Source organism: Megachile rotundata, chromosome 4 (assembly GCF_050947335.1).
Source record: "Megachile rotundata isolate GNS110a chromosome 4, iyMegRotu1, whole genome shotgun sequence".
In the NCBI taxonomy this organism is placed as follows: domain Eukaryota; kingdom Metazoa; phylum Arthropoda; class Insecta; order Hymenoptera; family Megachilidae; genus Megachile; species Megachile rotundata.
This window is the reverse complement of record NC_134986.1, coordinates 19213950-19235264: the sequence shown is the minus strand read 5'-3', so window position 1 is coordinate 19235264 and position 21315 is coordinate 19213950. Positions and strand designations below refer to the sequence as shown.

At 38.7% G+C, this 21315-nt stretch overlaps 2 protein-coding genes and 1 long non-coding RNA gene across 9 annotated transcripts in view; 1 reads left to right on the top strand and 2 right to left on the bottom strand.

Annotated features, from left to right (window-relative positions):
- Positions 1-150: 150 nt before the first annotated feature.
- LOC105663308 (nose resistant to fluoxetine protein 6) lies at positions 151-6352 on the bottom strand. 2 transcript variants are annotated; one of them, XM_012291296.2, is made up of 14 exons: positions 6142-6352; positions 5377-5621; positions 5021-5214; positions 4784-4905; positions 3282-3524; positions 2966-3173; positions 2046-2211; positions 1896-1975; positions 1735-1830; positions 1541-1670; positions 1222-1396; positions 1005-1147; positions 816-941; positions 151-735 (listed from the first exon to the last, which is right to left on the bottom strand). In XM_012291296.2, exons 1-13 carry the CDS (start codon positions 6350-6352, stop codon positions 816-818), a joined length of 2139 nt encoding a protein of 712 aa, XP_012146686.2. In that variant the 3' UTR covers positions 151-735. The 2 variants fall into 2 exon arrangements, with proteins under 2 accessions (XP_012146686.2, XP_076387232.1); XM_076531117.1 differs by lacking the exon at positions 6142-6352 and adding an exon at positions 5714-5828.
- The window catches only part of LOC105663307 (uncharacterized), a 23356-nt gene continuing 8271 nt past the window's right edge, over positions 6231-21315 (top strand). The window contains exons 1-3 of one of the 3 annotated variants that reach the window (XR_013038035.1): positions 6231-6367; positions 6445-12146; positions 12231-20199. This is a non-coding gene — a long non-coding RNA (uncharacterized LOC105663307). Of the gene's footprint in view, positions 6368-6444; positions 12147-12230; positions 20200-21315 lie in introns of those variants that run through there. The other 2 variants (XR_001096790.2, XR_013038034.1) reach the window with 2 other exon arrangements.
- The window catches only part of LOC100874836 (early estrogen-induced gene 1 protein), a 43675-nt gene continuing 34576 nt past the window's right edge, over positions 12217-21315 (bottom strand). For all 4 annotated transcript variants that reach the window (XM_076531119.1, XM_012291407.2, XM_012291389.2 and 1 more), the window contains 2 exons: positions 19668-19873; positions 12217-19351 (listed from right to left, as the gene is read on the bottom strand). In XM_076531119.1, the coding sequence (XP_076387234.1) occupies positions 19230-19351; positions 19668-19873 (328 nt within the window). In that variant the 3' untranslated portion in view covers positions 12217-19229. The remainder of the gene's footprint in view (positions 19352-19667; positions 19874-21315) is intronic.

Genomic DNA, 21315 nt, shown 5'->3' with positions numbered 1-21315 from the left:
ACCCACTAAGTCTTCCCAGTTGTAGAAGTTGTTGATGTACAGCAGATTTCTCGAATCCGAATTATGCCCACGAGGCATAATGCAACGTAACAAAATATTTGAATAATTTATAAACTAGCATGGAAATTAATACATATATTCACACGCATGTTTTGTAAATTTGGCACATTTTTATTTAACAAGTATTCAATATGTTACACAATAATATGTTACAAATATGAACGCGGAAGAGTTCATGAACAAGTGAAACTGTCTCCCCTTGAGCATGTACAAACAGTTAATCAACATCCCTTATATCGAGTGGCTTGAAATTTTCAACTTATTTCATCTTCGGCCGCCGCCATCAAATAGTCCTGACGAAGTTTACTATGGCGAGCATTGCACTAGTTGTGCAAAACATATTTTGTTTTTAATCTCGAAAAAACAATTCGAAAAAAGGATGTAGTAAACAACCTGGTTGAACAAATCATTCTTTGTCTCCAGCGTCGTCTAATCGCATTTACTGTTCAAATATTGCATAGTAAGGATTTTTCCACGCCCTTAATTAATCTATATTTATTTGTAAATATATTTCCTCCTCTCTTTCAAGTCGGGTGTCATTTATAACTAAATTTACTTCGCTATGTACAAAACGCTTATCGATAAAATAAGAAATATATTTAAGATTATTCCACAAGTGGTTCCGGAGCTTCACCTCTTCTTTCCACGTGTCGAATTTTATAAAAACGTGTACTCCTGAAACAAAGCGAATCACGCTAATTACCGAAAGCGTTCTCGAATCATTTTTTCGATAGTTCAATAATTTGAATATGCACTCATTTTATTCTTCTGTTGAAGGAACTGATTATTCGTAAAAATAATATCACTGGTACTTCAGTCATTGCCGACAACACGAATGCACAAGCAAAACTCGTTACACATATTCCGAGGCATATGGTACCCTGAAACGAGATAAACGATCAATTTCGAAACTGACACGTTTACGAATGCCATTCGAAACTCACGGTAATTAAGAGGTCAATGTCTTCGGAAGTATTGCTGTACATGCCAATTGACAATATCAAAAATGGATTTAAAAGATAGGCGCAGAGCGAGACTCTGCTGAACGGAACCCAATATGGTAACGACAGAAATTTGTTAACGATACCTGCAAGGATAAAATTAATAAGTACACAAAACATTACCGGTAACAGATAGACGAGTTCGACAAGATTGTTTTACCGCCATTGTTCGTAACACAGGCGATTACGAGCCAAGCTATTCCAACGCTCCAACCGAGTCTGCTAAACGCCTCGTAAAAGATCGACAGTCCTAGCGATATGCGTCTGTCAGACACACCAAACAGTATCGAACAATTGCATAATATGCTGAGGCACCAACAGGTAACTAATGCTTTCTGAAATGCGAACGAGAAAAATACATAATGTATGAATCATGAAACTGCGGGCAAATATTTAGAGTGGTTGTCAAATAACGTAAATTTCTATGACATAACAGTTATTTTCACCGTAGCAAAGCGTTAACGAATAAAATTTATTACTTTCGACAATCGCAATTTATAGTTCCATTTTGTAAGAAGAAGAGCCGTGCCCATCCCTACTATGTACGGCTGTACTCTCATCCATGGTCGCATGTACATGTAAGTCAACGTTTCGTATTGCATGTCCAACCTACGAAACGTACCAGCTTCAGAAACTTTATACGCAATCGATTATCAATATTCCGTATACTCACGTAGGAATGTATTCTATAGAGTATGCAACGAAACCGTGCAAGAACGTGGATACGAGTAATATCGCGATATTTATGCCTAGGGACAGGTAGTAGTAACTGAAACGGTAAATTACGGTCAGACACCAAACAAACGAAATTGTTTTAAGGGTATGTCCACTTACCTGGTCGATAACATCAATACAAAGATACCGAAAATGTAGAACTGCATGTCGTTGGAGAGATACCAACTCCAGGACAGGCACTGAAACAATCGTTTTCTTCAGTCGATCTATGAGGTATTTGTATTACATTAATAACAAAATTACACGTACCAAGTCAGACCAACCGAAGAAGTTATTGATGTACAGCAAATTTCTCCACCAGTACTTCGAACATAGTTCCGGTAGCGGTTCGTTGAAGTACCAAACCGTAAACTGTTCGTACCAAGAAAAGTTTACGATCACCAGCAATATCGTGACCAAGTACGCAGGTGTAAGCCTTAAATAAATTTACGTTAGGATATTTCGTGTAAGGTGTAAGTGCATAGCGTGATTCAGAAACGAGTAATAATACTTCAAAGGATGTATAAATATCTTGTACCCCGAGGACAATTTAAAATTTTCAGTTTCTATTTAGGCTCTCGTATGAGTTTTTTCACGGGTAATGTGTTCATCGCTGAATTAAATAAAGTGGCACTTTCGTGTCGTACTTTGCAAAAGCTCTCGAACGTAATTTGAACCTAGTTCATTTGAATCTAACTTAAAAAATTAAGAATTTCACGATCCCATAAAATATGCAGTCATCGAGGTTTTAATATTAATAATTGCAATCGAGTCCGTCAATATGTCCATGGTTGTGGGTTCGTAGCGAACGCGTTAGCCTGGACGGTCCGCCGTTCAAGGGTTAAGCAGTCGTCACAACGCGGTGTTTAATCACCTTGGTAATTCTACGACTATATTTGCAGTAGTTATATAAGATTAGAAACTGAGAAATATAATTAAAAGTGATATCGATAGTAGATGGACTGAGTAATTTATAGATTGAAACATTCGTATCGTCGTCTTGACGTGTTTACGTTAATCCGTCATGTTGAAGCAACTAAAAAATGTACTTCGCTTTTTACAATAATTACATTCGTCCGATGAAGTAATATCGATCATTTAAAAATCACTTTACATAATTTGTTAGCCTTCTACCGCTATTATCGATAGTAATGAAAGGATGAAGATCAAGTACACGCAAAACAAGGTACCTCATGTATCTCTTGAAGATAGCGCTGAAGAAATTGATCGCGTTTCTCTGAAACGGATGCACCTTTCTCTCTTTATTTTGCGCCTTTAGAAAGACGAACGCCAACAGAAATCCGCTGATGAACAGGTACGTGTCGACGGACAGTGTCGCGTTAGACAAGATTTGGATCTCGACATCGTTAGTCATTATGTAGCCTTCCGCCTTGTTACCTGTGCAAACAAAATATGTCAACGCTTCGAAAATTGATCAGGGAAACCCCAGAGAAAAATACACAAATCGCACAAATTACTAATTCACCATCCGAATCATTATCTCACCTATGATATTCAACATGTAGAAGATTGTGTGTACGATCATGATCCATATCATTCCAAAGAATTTCAAGCCATGTAACGACGCTACACTTTCGGTACTGTTGCCTACGTTGAATATGTGTTTCATGTTCGAATAGAAGGAGAACATCAGAAGAACTTGTCCGACCCGGCTGTCTGGCTGCAGCTCTTGAGGTATAGCAGCTTCTTGATCGTGTTCGGACTTCTCCTCCATTTCGCCTTTTAATTCTGTTTTTCGAGTACATTATATTACATATTCTTCGAGACGTTAACGCGTTGATTGTCGCAGGAGTAGTTAAGGGTATTAAGAATTTCACTACATGTACGTTTTGGGGTAATTATCGGCGATGAGCGAGTTTAAAGGGTCTTCGTCCTTGACGGCGTCTATGGTGGACGTAGAGACAGGTGACTAGGTGAAACTATTAATTTTATAAGTTTATGAAATCCATTTGATGACAGCCGATGTACGACGTTGACACTATCGATAAAGAGAAGGGATCTACACTAGATTATATACCAGGTCCTAGAAATTCCTAGTTTAGTGAAGGAATCTAGTGAGCTCTAAATATTTAGGAATTGCTTAGAGACAACCAAGATAAGCTGAAGTCATTTAACCATGACCTTGATTACAGAGTCGCCCATAATTTCAAATAAATGCCAAAATTTCGAACAAATTTATGAATCACTGAAAAACAAATTTGTATTTCGTAGGAAAACTACATGTCCCTACATGTGATCATTTATCATGAAAATGAAGGCAAGCTGAAACATAGTAATTACTGCTTTGACTGTGAAACCAATCAGCGATATGAATTAATTATCATTTCACATACTTTTTACAACTTGTTTTCTTTTTATGCTGCATTAGCATTTAATAATCGGATTGCAGATGGTTACGTAAGGGTATGTGTATCATTAATGAATATTCTTCTGCAGGAATGTGTCAAAAGGATATGATCCTGTGCGTATGTCGAGAAAATTGCGTGTTTTGTTACGCGTAACAAAACAGATTTTGCATAATGTTTAACACGTTCCGATTCATAGCGCGAATGTTTTGAGATGCTAAGGAATGTTCATAGTATCGAAATCATTTTTAGCACTTCTTTTGTAAATATTAATTATTTTCCAGTTCTTTTAACGATCTCTCCTTCGTCTATATTCATCGAGGTACTTATCTGTTTTTGCGTAGAGTGTTTAATTGCACGTTCTTATAACATTTGTATTTATGGCTTAGTATTTACATTTTCAATGTTTGCAAATATTATTCATATCCCTAATCACGAAAATGCATCAAAGTACCTACTTTCTTGTCACATTTTACCACATTCGTTTTTTCCCAATCATACGATAATATTGAACGAAAAAAAATTTGATAACTTTGTGACAATCAACGCGTTAATGTTTTCTAAAAAAATATCTCTGAACTTTGCAATTGTGACAAATAAAAGTATGTTAAAATTAGAGTAATTGAATCGGACCAGGCTTACCGGAGGTGTTGTTGTTCTCGTAAGCAAGAAATTTTTTCTCGTTCTGCAAACGTTTCTGGTGCACCAGACCATCATAGAACGTGCCCACTATCACTATACCGAGTATCGCTGCCAAAATACAACTACCAACAGAAAATTCATCATCTAATCAGTACTTAATCCTCTATTTGCTAATTATTCGAAGGAGCTCCGAAATCGAAAATGGAATCTTTCGGTCACCGAATCGTTCTTACGTACAAGATCGTGATTATTTTTCCGTTGACAAGCCAGGTATGATCGTCTATCATATCCGAGACCTTGATCAACTGGAAGTCGGTCGAATAGAGTTTTCCGACCTGAAGAAGCCTCTGGTCGAACACGTTGTTCAGCATCGTAGCCACTTCGTGTTCTGTACAGGACGCGGGTAAACAAAGTCCCAGTACTATCACGTCCTAAAAAGACGTTATTTCTCAAAGCTTTCACGAATAACGAAACACGATGATGAAGGACTTGAAAGTTTGAGTTGGTGGTTCTTAGATGGTCATAAAAGAATAATTGTCTGGTCTTAGAAGAGCAAAGAGTCGTCGACGCGTAAAACATTAGTCGTTGCTTACTTCGATGGGTACCATGATATGATACTGTGTCGTCCCATTGTGACGGATGTGGGCACCGAAGAAGTGAAGCCGAAACGGCGGAAACTCTTCGGCCGGATTACGGTAGACAGAATTGTTCTTCATATTCTTCTCCGACAACTGTAGCGTACGGTTTTGACTAAGGAAGTTGCATTGTTTTCTGCTTCCCACCCAATAGTTGTTCCCCGAGGTGAATCCAGCCCTCGGCACTCCGCTGGCGTCCAACACTTGAACAAACAGAGAGCATCCGATTTGGTAACGGTGAAACGGTGACGAGAGAAACTCGCGAAGGAGCACAGCTGATCGAGAAAAAGGGTACCGCCATCGTCGCTTTTCCGCGCACCAAACAAACTAGTTTCTTGTGTAACGCGAAGAAAGTCGCCGGCCTGGGGTGGCACGACGAAAAATCTCCGCGCAAACGGACACAATATACCGCTTTGGCCATTGCTCGCGTAATCGACGTAACGCGGAACGCCGAGTACGGCCAAGACTATGCGCAGAATTCGCGTTGCACAAGAGAACACGCGTTTCCTCGTTTTTCGTACGCGCGATGCGACGCGCCGATCAATCGTGGACCCGTCCACGACAACCGGCAAACGAGCAAAAATTACGAAACGACCAGCCCCCTGTTCTTTCTTTCTTTTCTTTAACGTTACTATTAACCAGTTCGAGACCAGTTTTCGTTCCTTTCCTTCAGTTTAGCCGTCGCCGAATAAACACGCGATCGGAGGCAAGCGCGCTACTAACTTCTCAGACTCCAGAGTACACCGCGGTCCACCGAGTCGCGGAATTTCTCCATTTCCGTGCGGCATCTGGTCGAATTCAGTTGTTCGATGCTGGCGGTGATCGCGTAAGCCGGCATCGATCCCTTCAACACCTCCGGGTCTTGAACGTATCCCTGGACGGACACGCACACCCACGCCAACGACAGGATGATCCTGATTCTTGGGTACTTCATCGTGTTCGGTCAATGGTTCGACGCTTTTTCTATGAAACTATGGATTCACTGGCGAATTTGGCATCACTCGTTCGACGTTTACTTTTCGATAGCCTAGCTGAAACTGGAAACAGACTGGAGGGGATGGAAGTGCGTCGTCGAATAAGGATCGTGTAAAAGAGGAAGATCTACGGCGCGATCTCGACGTGACAACCGGTGTATCGATGAAGGAACACGGAATTTATTTGCATGAGCACCGACCGAGGAGATACGACGACCGGGAAAGGACTGCCGTGCAGGAGAAGTAATCACAGAATCCAAATGGAAAGCAAGCCCCGTCCTCGTGGCCTGCGTCGTCATCGTCGTTGTCTTTGAAGTCACACCGCGACACCCCACCATGTGCGGTCCGACGCGATTATTATTCCTACGGTGTTGCGATCGACTATTATTTCAAATTTACTTTGTATTTTACGGATATTTCGCGGACAAACTGCCCGTCAACCGCGTCCAACCTCCATCTTTTACTCCTTTCGGATCCATTTACACGCTGGACTCTGCAGACTGGGAACGTCCTCTGCTTTCATTTTCTCTTACTCTGTTTCGAACGACCACACAGAAAGCGTACGGAGGGATAAAGCAACGTAGAATAGCTTAGCAAAAAGCTACATAACAAAAATGTACTATTCTTCTTAATCGAGTTGGCTGATTATTTGGAACGTTCTCCAAAGGATACGGTATCAAAAAATGAATACTTTATACGAGTCTTCCGTGGCCAAATAACAAAATGTCGGATCCGTTGAGCGTCGAGTGCTAGATATCGCTGCACAAATTTTTGCTGTCTCAAGGACTTGTAAATCATCCTCGAGCCTCTTGAAGTCGCAACGACATTCGTAATGATTCATGAAATCCTATAAATCCTTGCGATTGCTTCAACAAAACCTCTTGCGATACTCGTTGACTTCTGTTTCGAGCGACATCGTATTGGGTAACGTGCATTTTGTCGTCGAACTTGTTTGCTTGTTTCTCTTGGCGGTGCATCTTAAAGTACAACAGAAATTTTGGAGTACGGTACTTCGAGATACAACCGATAAACCCGAGGACGGGAAAGAGTCAAGGTCTGAAATTTGTCTGGTTTTCTAACGCCACGTGTCGTCTCGGCTATTATGGAAGCAAACGATTACAAAATAGTCGCTCTCGTTTTCACTCGCTGCTGATCCTTATGATCCGATGATGGATAGACGACGGAACGAGAAAATTTATAGCCGTTTTATTTCTATGATGCGTTCGCATAACTTTGGAACGGTCGTTAATCATTAGAATTAGCACAAATGATAACGAGTTTTAATTGCTCGGACACGCTGTCGTTTATTTTTGCAAAATGGAACTTTACCGTTCGTCTCTCATTGATAGTATCGTTTTCTTGAAAAACTTTCACCTATGCGTTCAGGCGAACGTTTAATGCTCTTTCGAGGCGATTTTACGTTCGCGTGTAATTAACATTCTTATTTTATTAGTGCGATTAGGTAAAGTCTTGCGTCGTCCGGTCAACGTATTACTTCATCAAATTTCGCCAGCATAACATTTCACTAACGATAAGAAACGTGCGACTGCTGGTTCGTTCTATTTTCCCGAATTCCGATTCGAGAGTTTTACTTGGTCGGAAATTTTCGAAGCTTCTCAAACGATAATTTTACACGTTCGATAAATATGAAATTTCCCAAGTTTTTTATCAAAGTTTCAGGATTGCTGTATCGAAAAGTTTTCGCGTTAGAAAAAGCTTGTATCCTCTCGAATGGACGCTCTGGCGATTTACATTTGTCGGACTTCGATGTTGAAATAAACGTAAAGAATTAGTCATAGGTGTTTGTTATTTGCTTAACAGGCGCTATTGTTCCTCAGGTGTCAAGTATGCTTTTAAAAATCGACCTCATCGCCGGTTTCGTACCCTCGTCCACGCCTGTTCAGCTCTGGAGTACATAATCGATACTCTCTAGAATTTCGAAATAATCTGTTCGAAACTGATAGTTCTTGAAATAGAAACAATTCAAAGAATTACTTGTTAGTCTGATACTTCAAAATGATTGATATTTCATTCAACTACTTTCGAAGTGTTTCAACGATTACATAAAAATGTTGAACAATAAAAGAAAGTGTTTCATTTTACTCGTAAGTTACACTGTATCGATTCAACGTAATTACATTAAATAACTATGAAGAAATCTTTTCGGATCACTGTTTCGAGTTAACTAAAAACAAATGTTAACGAAGTGTATAGGAAACAATTAAAACGACGAAAAATCTTGACGGATATTTCTTGTTCGAGTAAAACTAAACGAAGACAATCGCGGTATTCGAATTATTTGCTCGCGTAACATCTTCGTTCGTAACGAATCAATTATTTGTCCATGCTGCTTAGCCTAGCCCGCGGTTGTTTTCGGTGCAAACCAACCGTTGCTAATGGAACGAATTCCTCGTGAATTTTTTCGAAACGGGATTATTCCGGGTCGTAAACAATATCTCGGAACTTTTAAATATAATGCATCGGTTTGGGACAAACACCGTTTTCAGAAATGGCTTTTGACACACCAGAGTCTGAGAATTCTTAGCTCGTTAATCACGCGTATGCACCCTCCAAATATATTTTCCTACCCGATAGCTTGGCCAACACCACGATATTTTTGCACCGATGCCAACTAAAAACGAAAAATTAAGAAAAAAACACAAAGAACAAATTGTGGCTGTCGGGAATAATAGTGGTACTGACTGGATTTCAATTCTTGTATCGCGGGCGTGAACTTTCTATGGACCACTTTTTCTACAAGTAAATGTGCATACTCGAGACCAGATTTCAAGCGTGCACATGAAAACTTACCTCGCGTTCGTTTTCTTTTATTGTAACTTGGGGTGTAGAGCCTGGTATAAATTCTTTTTCCGGTTATATAAGCGTGCGTTAGTCAAAATCTATGCAAACCACATTCGAATAAAGGTTTCGAAATAGGTTGCAGTAAGGGAAATTATAAAAGTCCGCCAACTCTTATTCGCTGCCCTCGCTTTTCCGCTCAGCAGATTGATCTTGGGTACAAACTTCACATCGTAACATCGAATTTTTAGGGACCGTGTCGCTGTTGCAGTTGATCGAATCATTATTTGAATACGAACGAACACGATTGACCAGTAAGAGGACAGGTAGTATGTATTTCAGATGGAATTTTTAAGCAAAGTGGTTATATACTTGACGTCAGACGTTTCGTTCCATGTAGTAATTCTTCTTAGAGTGGATGGTATAGCATCTATGGAACATAGAGATTTTGTGTATCTACAACTGTGTCGAAATGTGCTTATTAGGAACATGTCCAACGATAAATTATTTAAAGCGGTTTAGCCACTTTGACCATATAGGTTTCGCGTCGCACAAAATCGTACATAATACTGGTCCGTCGCGACTCGTTTCCTTTGTCCTTTAAGCAAAAAATCTCATGGTGAAATCATCGTTAAAATATGTTTCGACCATAGAAATCGGAAAGCCCGAGATTGCTCTGAAGCTCTTGTACCGCAACATCGTAACGGACAATAATATTTACCCTCGTTGTAAAACAATTTTCAAGAGAATACAAACAAGTGATTTGCGTAAAACGTATTTATCGAGTTCGATCCATCAATTAGTATCCAACTGAATTAATTGTAGTAAAATGCCGGGCACTGTTGTCAGCAAGACTCATGCGTCAACGGAATCACGCAAATAAGTCGTTAAAGAATCAAGGACGATAATATGCGTGTATTAAACTATCGACACGGCGATTGAATTAAAGATTAGCAAAAAAAAGCTCGATCATTGTCTCATCAAACTGTTGTGAGTAATATCGTTGATGTAAATGAGATCTCTCTTGAATAGGGGAGATTCCATAAACTTATCCAGAGTATCAAACATTACGCTACATGCAAGTTTTGGAAAGACGAAAATTTGGGAATTCGGGATAATTCTTAATATCTTTCTACTACATCCCTCGCAAACTCGTTTCAATTCCCATCTGATTACATTGATCATAATTTGCATGCTGCTAGTTACAATTTGCAGTAATGAATTGAATCCTCGAAACAAGATGTTCACGCAAATTAATTACTATAATTAATCTTGTTTGATACTTTTTTAAAGTCATACCTCCAGTGGAATCATTAACATGAACCGTGTGATGACTGTGATTTTTTTTAGACGCGAGAACTGGAAAATTTCAATAACGATGGTAATCAGCGTATCGTAGATTGGAATGACAATTGCGATGACTAATTTAATCGGTAATCAGTAATCAGCATAAATTAATTTGATGGAAAGAAATGAATGTATCCGCTTCGATAAAAAGGAGTTAATAGACAACGTTTTTAATGAACTACAATAATGCCAGTTTGGCATGACTTAGCTTTGCATAGCAAACAGAGTTACATAGCGTGCTGAGTGGTTATCAGGTGAACTGGCTAGCGAATTACGATGTATATCATACAATAAACGAACGATAAAATAAAGGCACAGAAAGGAAAAGAGAAACGAAATAAAGGAACGTAGAAGAAATTGGAGCACCGTAATAACTTCTCGCGAGTAACCCGTTTTCTTGTGACGCCTCGCCTTCTATTACGTTAGAGGGCAAGATTCCCGTTTGTTTTCATTCAGACGTAACACACAAGCGAATTACGTCGTGAAAGCGTTCGCGTAACATTCATAACTACGTATACGCGTCCTAGTATGAGCGGATGTTAAGTCAACGGATGTTACAGCAGAGAAAGTGAGTCAGTTCGTCTTCCTGGTTCACGGCGATTGATCCTTCTTCTCGCTCGAGTTTTCCTCTAACACGTCCAACGGCGTAACTGGCATTTTTATTCGATGCGGGATGTATGGCCATACACTCTGAAGTACCTCTCTTTACACTCGTCCTTCGTCAAAAGCAAATGTTACAGCCGAGTTTTATCCCTATGCGTTGAATGACCATTTTGAAAGGAACTCGGCCCATCTTGGAGTTTCTTATTTACGGATACATCCGATTACTTTGTGAAAAAAGATCATTATTTTCAGATGAACGGTTTTCTAAAGAGTATTGACTTCTCTCGTACCAGTTTCATGCGTTGTAGGAACTTCCTTCACTCCTGACCGCCGTCCATAGGTCATATCTTCATCGTTTTTTATCTGCTCTCTTTTATGCAAATATCTAATGTATTAAATGTATAGAGGTTAATGATATATGAAACAACTTATCCATGCAATGTATCTACATACACGGGGAATTAATTGGTGCTGCGGTCGATGAAATCACACAGAGTACAATTACACGTGTGTCGTGAAATTGCAAAAATTTCGCGTTAGCGTGAAAGTCGAATCGTAAACATGGAATGTGTCTTCGTCGTACAAACTTTACGCTTCGATGTTGCCGAAATTGATAGTTAAAGGCAAACAGCCTGATTGACGAAATTGATAGTTAAAGGCAAACAACCTGTTAATTAATAAACGCATGCCAGTCAAGACCTTGATGCTTGAGAAATCTTACAAAATTCTTGTACCACCGAAATCCTTCGGGACCTTCGTTGCTTGCTATTTACATACATCTCACCTTGAACGCGCTAACGAGTCTGGGCAAGACCTCGTCCAATTAATCCTCTCGATGCGTTAACGTATTCGACCATTTCGATGACTTTTATCTTGGACATCTCTTGGAAAATTACGAAGGTGCATCAGATATAAACGAGAGTTCTCGCTATTGCGTGTTAGCACGCGTCAAGTTCACGTTAAAATTCTTTCACCGAGGGAAAGATTCGAATCTGGAATCACAAGGTAACAACAAAAAATCTCGTTTATACTTGACATCGATAATTTGAATTAATTACAAAGAAATAAACGGAGCTTTCTGGTTTTCAGAAGTGTTATTATCAGCACATGATAGTATTCTTTCGCATCCGTCTCAAAAAACATAAGGACCAGAACGGAACGTCAACAATTACAAATGAGAAAAAGGAAAAAAGAACACAAATCTTACACGGCGCCATAAATAAAGTAAGAATCATTCGTAATACAATTTGTAATACACTGGCGATAACGAGCAATCGTTACATTATTGTAAAATATCACAATATGTTAATATCTGTCGGCTAGGGTCGAGGACGCGCGGGAGAGCCGTAAAAGAACACTTGCCTACTCTTCAGGCTGAAGACACGCAACTGAGTACGTAAACTTACAACGTTTATTGTTTAGGGTTCCAAAATTCAAATTCGACGTATCTTTGGAAGAATTTCGAATTTTCGAACCAACTAAAAGGAAGCTAAAATTTGAGCCGTGTAACGTGATACTCGTACAAATACCGTCGTACGTTGAAACAGCCGCACGACATCTAAACGTAGCGCGGTAATTACAATTTTCTTTCTCGACTTTTGTAAGAAAAGAGAAAAATTTGAACGGTGTCCGTTTGCTTTTCGCGGACGTGTCCTCAGTCTTAACGAAAGGAATATTTGAAATCGTTATAACCATGAAAAAAAAGGAATAGATCACGCGCGGGCCCGAGTGTCTCACCTTGAACACGGCTATTCCAAAATCTGTCAGACGTTTTTTTAAATGTTTTAGTAACCCATAACGGACACGTGAAATTACAAAATCCGAGCCGACTTAATGAAGAATATATCTCGGACATAAGTTTGTTTCGACTTTGAAGGACCTACGACGACGCACACGATCTCACGGTATGGGACATAAAAATTGACGACAAGCAAAATCTTTCTATCTCGAGGCTGTTCTCTCTCTCTCTTTCTCAATCTTTCTCTCTCTCTCTCTCTCTCACGACGTTCTCGACTCAAGACGCGTTGACATACACCTTGGCCAACGAAAAGCGATATTTTCTGACCTGTAACCAGCGGATCGGTACACGAGAAAACGAAACGAACGCACTAGGTTTGGACTTCTGAGCGAGGTGAACGTCACCGGTTCATTGCTCGAATACATTAACCCTTTGCCTTACACGATTTGTTAAGCTACTCGTGTGTCTTCTAGATTATGCAACTAATTCAATCGTGTTCGTAGAGTAATCGCGTTTCGAGACTTTCTTATCACCAACACGATTTATGAGGACATTTTTTATGTCCACTTTCCAACAAATTTTATGTACCTTCTATTTGGACTACAAACTTTTATGCATTTAAGATAAATCGACACATTGTTTTAAACTTACTGAAAAAATCAAACGATTACAATATTATGAATTAATTAAAAAAAAAAATGAAAATGATTTACAATATTCCACCTCGCTTCACTAATAGTATAAGGCAAAGGGTTGAAGGAAGAATAGAGAAAACGAGGGATGATCGCCGTCGAATAGCATGCATCGTTTCCAATTAACTTTCTAATCGATTATTTCTTTCTAATACAGGTACGACGATAAAATTACAATCAGAATTATTTTGACGAATGCCGGTCTATCGAGCAAGTCAACTCCCATCTTCTAGGATTAAAACCAGTCCTATATGTGGTAACATTGAGAAAATATCGAACAAGATGCAGGCTGATCGACAGCTCCTCTACTTCTACGAAGAAAAAAGAAATGAACAAATTCGTGTGCGAGCTGCTCGATGCAATAATCGTATGAAAGTCGGACAAGCGTAGAAAAATACTGTACACGTAACACGAAAAGTAGATAGAAAAAGAAGAAACGGGCGGTGAAGGAGGACGAACGGGGAGTAACGAAGGAGTTTCAGCCTCTCGGTTGCAAATTCCATCCGACGATGTTTAAACGGCGACGTTTTGCCAGCATTGCGTAACATGTTTCTTACGACGACTGATACTGTTTGAGACTATTTAACGATACACTTAGGTGCAACGTAGGCTTTCTTCGGTTAAGGATAAGCGTAGAGCCTTCCAGCAATTTTGAAGATCAACGATATAAGAATTTTCAAAGTCCTAACTTCAAAAAGGTCGCCATTTATTTTCCCGAAAAAAAAGAACCGTACGATCGGATTGCCTCATAGAAATCGTTTCAGTGCCATCATGTATCGATCATAAATTTCTAGGTCAATGACGGATTCCTTTTCCTTCGAGCTTAAAATTCATAAACGAGTTGCTTAACCCAAGACAGTTGAAATCCCCTTAAAAACTGATCACAGGAAAAAACCAAACGCGAATCAGTCATCGAATCGTTCGAATTCCTAGAACGATTTTCGATCGATCTGATGGGCTCGTGGCAAATAAAGCTACTCGGATTTGTCTTCGAGCGAAAGCATTTTTTGTACACGCGATTACTAGCTTCACACTGTTCTTATCTTTCTGTCGTTTTCTTTTCATCGCTTTTTCTGCGTGTTTGTTTTCGTTAATCTACACGGAATCAAGGACCGGTCGCAAGGATTCAAGGATTAAGAGTGAGGCCACGAGCAACGACAAAAATAGTTCTAACAAATGCGTTTCTATAGCTGCGTTCACGCTGATTACTCTCCGCTAACACGTTAATCCTACTTACTGCTAACGCCTTCGCGATCGAGAAAAATAATCGTATAAACAACACTTCGATGTACAGTTACGAGCAATAGTAACTTTTCTTGGTACGGGGAAATGTAGATGTTCATAGTAATTCTTCTGCTTTGTATCGTAACGGGGAATTATAAACTTTTAGAACGTTTGCTTGTAACTTCGGTTGGAATACATTAGCACTGGTACATTGATGTAATGCGAGAAAGGAAACGATGAACCTAATATTCTACCAACCACTTTTCCAATCGTAAACACATCGAGTTTAAAATATTTCAAGAACAAAAGTATTTCAAGTATAAATCTGGTTTCTTTAAGGAAAATATTCCAACTAAATGGGCAGTCATCCCAGTTATTAATTCAAAGGTATTTCTGGAGATTACTAATTTGGGTAATAATTTATGGATCTCAAGATACAGGGAAACAGGAATTTGTGGATGTAGATATTTGAATTTGAATCCTTGAATTCCAATATCAAAGGATATTAGAATTTAAGGATTAGATAGTTTTCGGTAGCATGATAGTGTAATCGTTATCTTTCTCTGACCACTCTAATGTACTAGCGTTAATTAATGTATCGCCGTAACCTACGCTTTAGCTGCGTGATGTAACTTTTATCACTAGCATATTTCCACCATTTCAATACAGCAGTGTTCGTATATTCGAGTATCGTAGGTGTGTAAGAGTTAATTTTAACCACACAGTTCGAAGGTCTTCTTTCCCCATACTTCTCCTTACCAAGATCAGACACATCTTTGCACGTAACTACACACCTGCTAATTTCTGACCAATGTACACACCTCGTGACCTAACGCATTATCCTTTGTTCGTTTATTGATTCGTCATTGCGTCGCTGGAAGTAATCACCGTTTTCTCGAAATTATCACTCACACCTATGCTATATATACACATATTTATACACACATACTTACACACACATTTGGAGAACGGTATCGTTTTCTCGCGTTCCCGTTCGCGGTACACTAATAGCTTTTTTACAGGTGATTCCAGTAATTTTCATCTTTTCTTAAGGAGAAGAGGGAGAATGTATGCGTGTAACACCAGCCGTTTTATCTCTAAGTAACAATTACTACCGCTATATGTACAACGAATCGCTAATGCGGTCGCCCGATTGCACCAGAAACTGAAAAATTTCAGGCGAATTTTATTCTCGTCTCGTCTCTCTCTCTCTCTCTCACTTTCTCTCTTTATGTATAGATGCAACAGGATATAGAGAAAGAATGCAAACGGGTACGAGATGTAGAATAATTAGAATAATATCACGGAAAAACGTCCAGCCTCGAGGATTAAATAAAATATTGTGGCACTTGTTGGTGAATCTCGGTTCCACCGGCTCGAAGTGTCTAAGTAAAATGGAATATCATTCAAACAGCGGCTTCGATCCTTCGTTCGATAAAACGACGCTCTTCTCTTGAACGAACATGTCGTTAAACGAAAACAGCGTAAAAGGATAAAAATACAAGTGATCATCAAAGTTTTGATCGCGATCGACATACAAAGATGTACCAGGATTTATCTGCAGCACATCGTGCCTACATTCTACAAGCAGAAATAATTGAAAACGCTAATAAATTCGAACACCGTACATTTCAGTTCTTTGCAAATACGCACTGATTTCAAATTTAGTTTCATCGATTTTTCTCAAATAAATTAAGTATATAAATCAAGTATCTTGTTCAGACTTTAGAATATATCGCACAGTGTAACCGGAAATTCCTGAGACATCCTGTATATAAAATACATATATATTACACGGAATACTATAAAGTGGAGTGAATCCGAGAATAAAAATAAATACGTCATCGAAACACCGACGAAAACATCGACGATGTCCGCTTAATTCGCGAGCGGACAGACGAACCGAATTAATAACGATTCTATTAACGCGTTGACTGCCACGAGGGTCACCAGTGACCGTCACTTTGATTATAACAAAATTGCAATTCCACAAATTTTTAATTTACCGCTTCAAAAAAATCTTTACGCAGTAGTTCCTATTATGGTGGATTTTCGATACATTGCCACCTTTATTCATACAGACTTCCATGCACACCAACGGCGCTATCTATCGCTGGAGGACACAAAAATCCGTAGTCTGCTGTACAGACAGGTCTATGGTTAAAAAATTTGAGTATCTCTTTGTTAACACGAATATCAACAATATCATCAGCGGCAAGAATTTTTTCTAGTAATTAAAATTGCGTCACTCGATCGACGAGTTAATTGGTCTTCCTCGATTAATAGCTATCATGGCGTTTTTACATATTGTTTTTTTTATTGTGCCAGTCAACGCGTTAATGAAAATTGTACCTTAAAACGATAATAATAGTAAGACACGACGAAAGGAAATCCGTTTTTGTACGTAGCACGCAAAGCGAATCATTGCGAGAAACACACGCTCATCTTGATCGTTCTTCGAGGATCGAAACGTATTAATTAAAAAAGAGTCGTCTTGAAACGATCGCTAGCGATGGGCATTTTTGCACATTTTTGAATAATTTAACAGGAGTACAATTTTTAATTGATTCAACGATGTACTGGATACAAAAAGTTTCTAAAAAGAAATAACTTTTATTTTTAATTTGAGCCTCGGAAATGTTGTGCTATGATTGATCGCTGGAGAATTCGTAATCAAAATTTAAAATTTAAATCCAAATCTAAAATATTTAAGTATCCGACAGTCTGCAGAAGTAAGAAAAATCACTGTGTTATTTAAACAATAATACGAGAATGTAGACATTTTCGAGATAGACTTTTGCAATTATTTAAACTTGTTAAACTTGTTGGAGGAAAAACATATTTTTTCTATTTACATACGTCAATATAATAATATTATCATAATATAACCATTATGTCCAAAACTTCCAAAACTTCTTAATTTGTTAAATATTTATGGTAGACAATTCGCAACGACTTGAAATAAATTGAATACGTCAGCCTTGAAAAATACCTGTTGCGATAATATTGAACGGATTTCTAATACTGTTTTTTTTTTACTTGTACTAGCTTTCATTACAATAAAAAACGTGTTGTTTACGTACATTCTGGCCATGAACTGGCCACTTTTGGAATACTTTTGTAGATATGGCGTGTATAGGATAAAAGACGTCAGCGTTGTTCTCCTCAAGATTGAAAAACATCCGCAGACAAATAAATAAGTAATTAAGCGATTTTTTTACACAATTTGTTCATAAGTGCAACGATAAAGAAGCAAATTATACGCGCTTACAACTTTACGATCTTTATTTACATGGCTTGATTCTTTGAATCATTTAATTAACTGAATCAGACGCGTCAATCGTAATTTCAGCAAATTATTGTCAGAAAGAATTCCAATTATTTCCACACGATTAACTCTTTCTTGCTACATATATCATTAGTATTTTTTATGTCTTTCTTACATAACAATTCTTCTCTCTCTCTCTTTTTTCATTCTCAACAAAACAAGATTTATAGACTGTTTCAATTATTCATATCACTTTGCACGTATACGATCAAATCATTTGTAGCCCATCGCTAGTTGTCATCAATATATCCTCAGGAATATCCGAAAAGAAACGAAATCGTCCTTTACTTAATGCAATGTTCAATGTTTAATTTTCAGTCTTTCCAAGACGTGTTCAAATTCGGAGCTGCATATTTGTATTAAAATTGATGCAAAAAGGTTTGTCGTACATTCGAACTGAAACTCTACGCATATCGCGTGCAAAATAATAATCACTTTATTTTCTCGTTTAAACGTTCTATTGGATTTTCATTCCGAAATCAATATAATGGTTAATCCTATCCGGAAAAAACTCTATGCTCTTTCAACTGCTCTTTCAAAAACTTATTAAGTTTTTTGTGTCGGTTTACACTATTATAAAATAATGGGCATAGAAAATCATTTTCGGATTTAAAGAAGATCTGATCTAAGGCGAATAACAAATTTTCCATTGATCTAACAGTTACATAAAAATTTCTCAGTTCATTCTCAGAATATCCTGCCCAATTCTATCGTCCAAAGAGGAACAAACTCTTTTGCATCAATTTAATCCTCCGATGGCGAAGCCAGGTGTTCGGTAACAGGGTCGACCCAGCTACTACCGCTCGAGGTCTAATAAATATCGTAACAAGATCGAAATGTTGGCTCGCATAAGAGCAAACACCGGAAAAACGGATACTCGAAAGGATAATTTGTCGAATAAGGTTGATCGAGACGCGTTCCGCGGTTCGTTTCGTCGTTCATCATATTTTTCGACGGTTTCCTCTCTCCTCGTCCAGCAGCATCGTGTTTTGCCCTCGTAACTACCGTGGCTCACAAGCCTCGTAGACGAGTTCTGGCACCAGGGCCAACGAGAACGTGGCGCTGGCTTGTCTTGCGTACTGCCTTCTCGTCCCGATAGCTTCGTGTTACCTATTATTCTCCTCCATGACCACCTGCTTGAACACGCCAGCGGGCATCTGACTTTTTACCTCGTGGCTACCCAGAGCCGTTGTTCCGTCTTTCGCGATGAACAACTGCAGTCCAGTCGCTGCAATCAAAATTTAATCGATCAATCATTTCCATTCATTCGAATCGTTCGCGTGTATAAGTTCGGGAGCCAGTGATGCAAGGAACTGTCGGTAGCGTCTCTTAAAAGTGACTAGATACGATTTAACACTGAGCATTTTAATGAGAGCATTTAACTTAGCGATTCAATACGTTGCAATCGATCGCGTAATTCAGGGAATATTTAATACGTTACGGTCCAACGATTCGAAACAGAAATGTAAATCGTTGACGTCGTAAGTCGACGCAACGCTGACGTTTGAAGATCTAACGCGAAGCAGGAATAGATATGAACGTACTTTCGGAACTCTCGAGATCCGTTTGCTCCAAGTTGGTCGCTTTGAGCAGCTCGTCGATGAGAGAATCCGGGTTCGGCCTGGTTACCTCGACCCTGCACAAAATCGAATTTCCCGTGCCATCTTCTGCTTTTTTCCTTCGTTCCAACGCGGCCTTTGCTCGATCCAGAGATCCCGTTTCGCTCAGGCCAGAACCGCCAGAAGGATTTCTGTGAAACAAAGGAACGGACAATGAAATTCCTTTCATCTTCCACTTCTTTTTTCTGATTTTCTCCGGCATTTCGTCTCTACGCGTTGCCTGTTTACCGAATACCAGCATTGAAACGAAGATAAACGTATACTTACGAGTATATTAGTCGTTAACAATTTTTTGCCGAATAAGTGATTATTAATATGGATATATTACGTAGATCGAAGCAAAAAACGAAGGTTAATACATATTTCCGAGCTCGACGCTAGAGCCTAAAACAATTGAAATAGTCACGTTGAATCCTTGAACGTTCGATGCAAAACGAGAATTTATCAGAGCCCGGAGGTATCCGTGATTTGGTTAAAAAAAAAAGCAATTCGATGCTGGTGTTCGGTTTTGTTTCAATACAGGACAATCAAGAATTAAAAGGTCAATTAATTCTGACACGACACACCGCGTGCAATAAATGGTCACGCTCGATGCAAAACGAAGGAACACGAGGATCGTTGCTGCTGTTGCTGTTGTTGTTATTGTTGTTGCTGTTTTTTTGTTCGCTGCAACACGAACGTAGAGGGTGGAGAAGCGACAGATCGAAGCTGAAGCGTGTGTTAGAATTTGTGCAGAAAGCGGTGAGATTGATGATGATCTTGAGTAGAAATGGGTTTTCGATTATCTTAAAAATTCTCAGTTAGAAAACCGAAGAATGCAAATTAAAATTTTTCGCCCAAGATAATACTGTTCTAAGTTGTCTGTTGTAATAATTGTAATATTAATTCAGTATTATACTCTACCATTGTCGAAATTTTGAGGAAGTTATTTTTAGCCCATCGCTACTCAGATAAAAGCTCAAAGCCAGGGTGTCACATTGGTAACGGGTTAATTACTTGTATCTCTAATTCGCAAGACACCTATTAACCTATTTGTACAAATAACAAGGAGAGGGATGTGAACAGCTTACCAAGCTATTTTTTTTAAGTAATTACTATTTTTCACTTTCTTTTGGGAACGTCTTTGTTCTTTCAATTTTCGTTTGTAATCTTTGTTCTAGAATTGTTACAACGATCTTCTCGATCGCATAATCGATATTTCAAACGAAGATACATCAATGTAAAAAATGAAGCGTATAAGATCATTTCTTACGAAACATTAAATGATATTATTGCTTGATATTCACAGGCAAAATGCTAACGGACAGAGTTACACGTAGCTGCATGCAAGTGAGTTCGAGGGACAAAATTAATCCCGATACTTTGATGTATCGATTGAAATGAAGAAATTTTCAGTATCGTTTAAACCGAGGGAATCGGTTTGTTCCGGTGAAACGTGATAATCGATCGATCCGATGAAAGCAAACAGACGTAGCAAGGTTATGAACTCGTTTGTTGCATGGTCCTTATACTTCGTTTAAATTATTTTTACTCAAAATTCCGATTTTTAATACAAATTCTGATAATTGTCTTG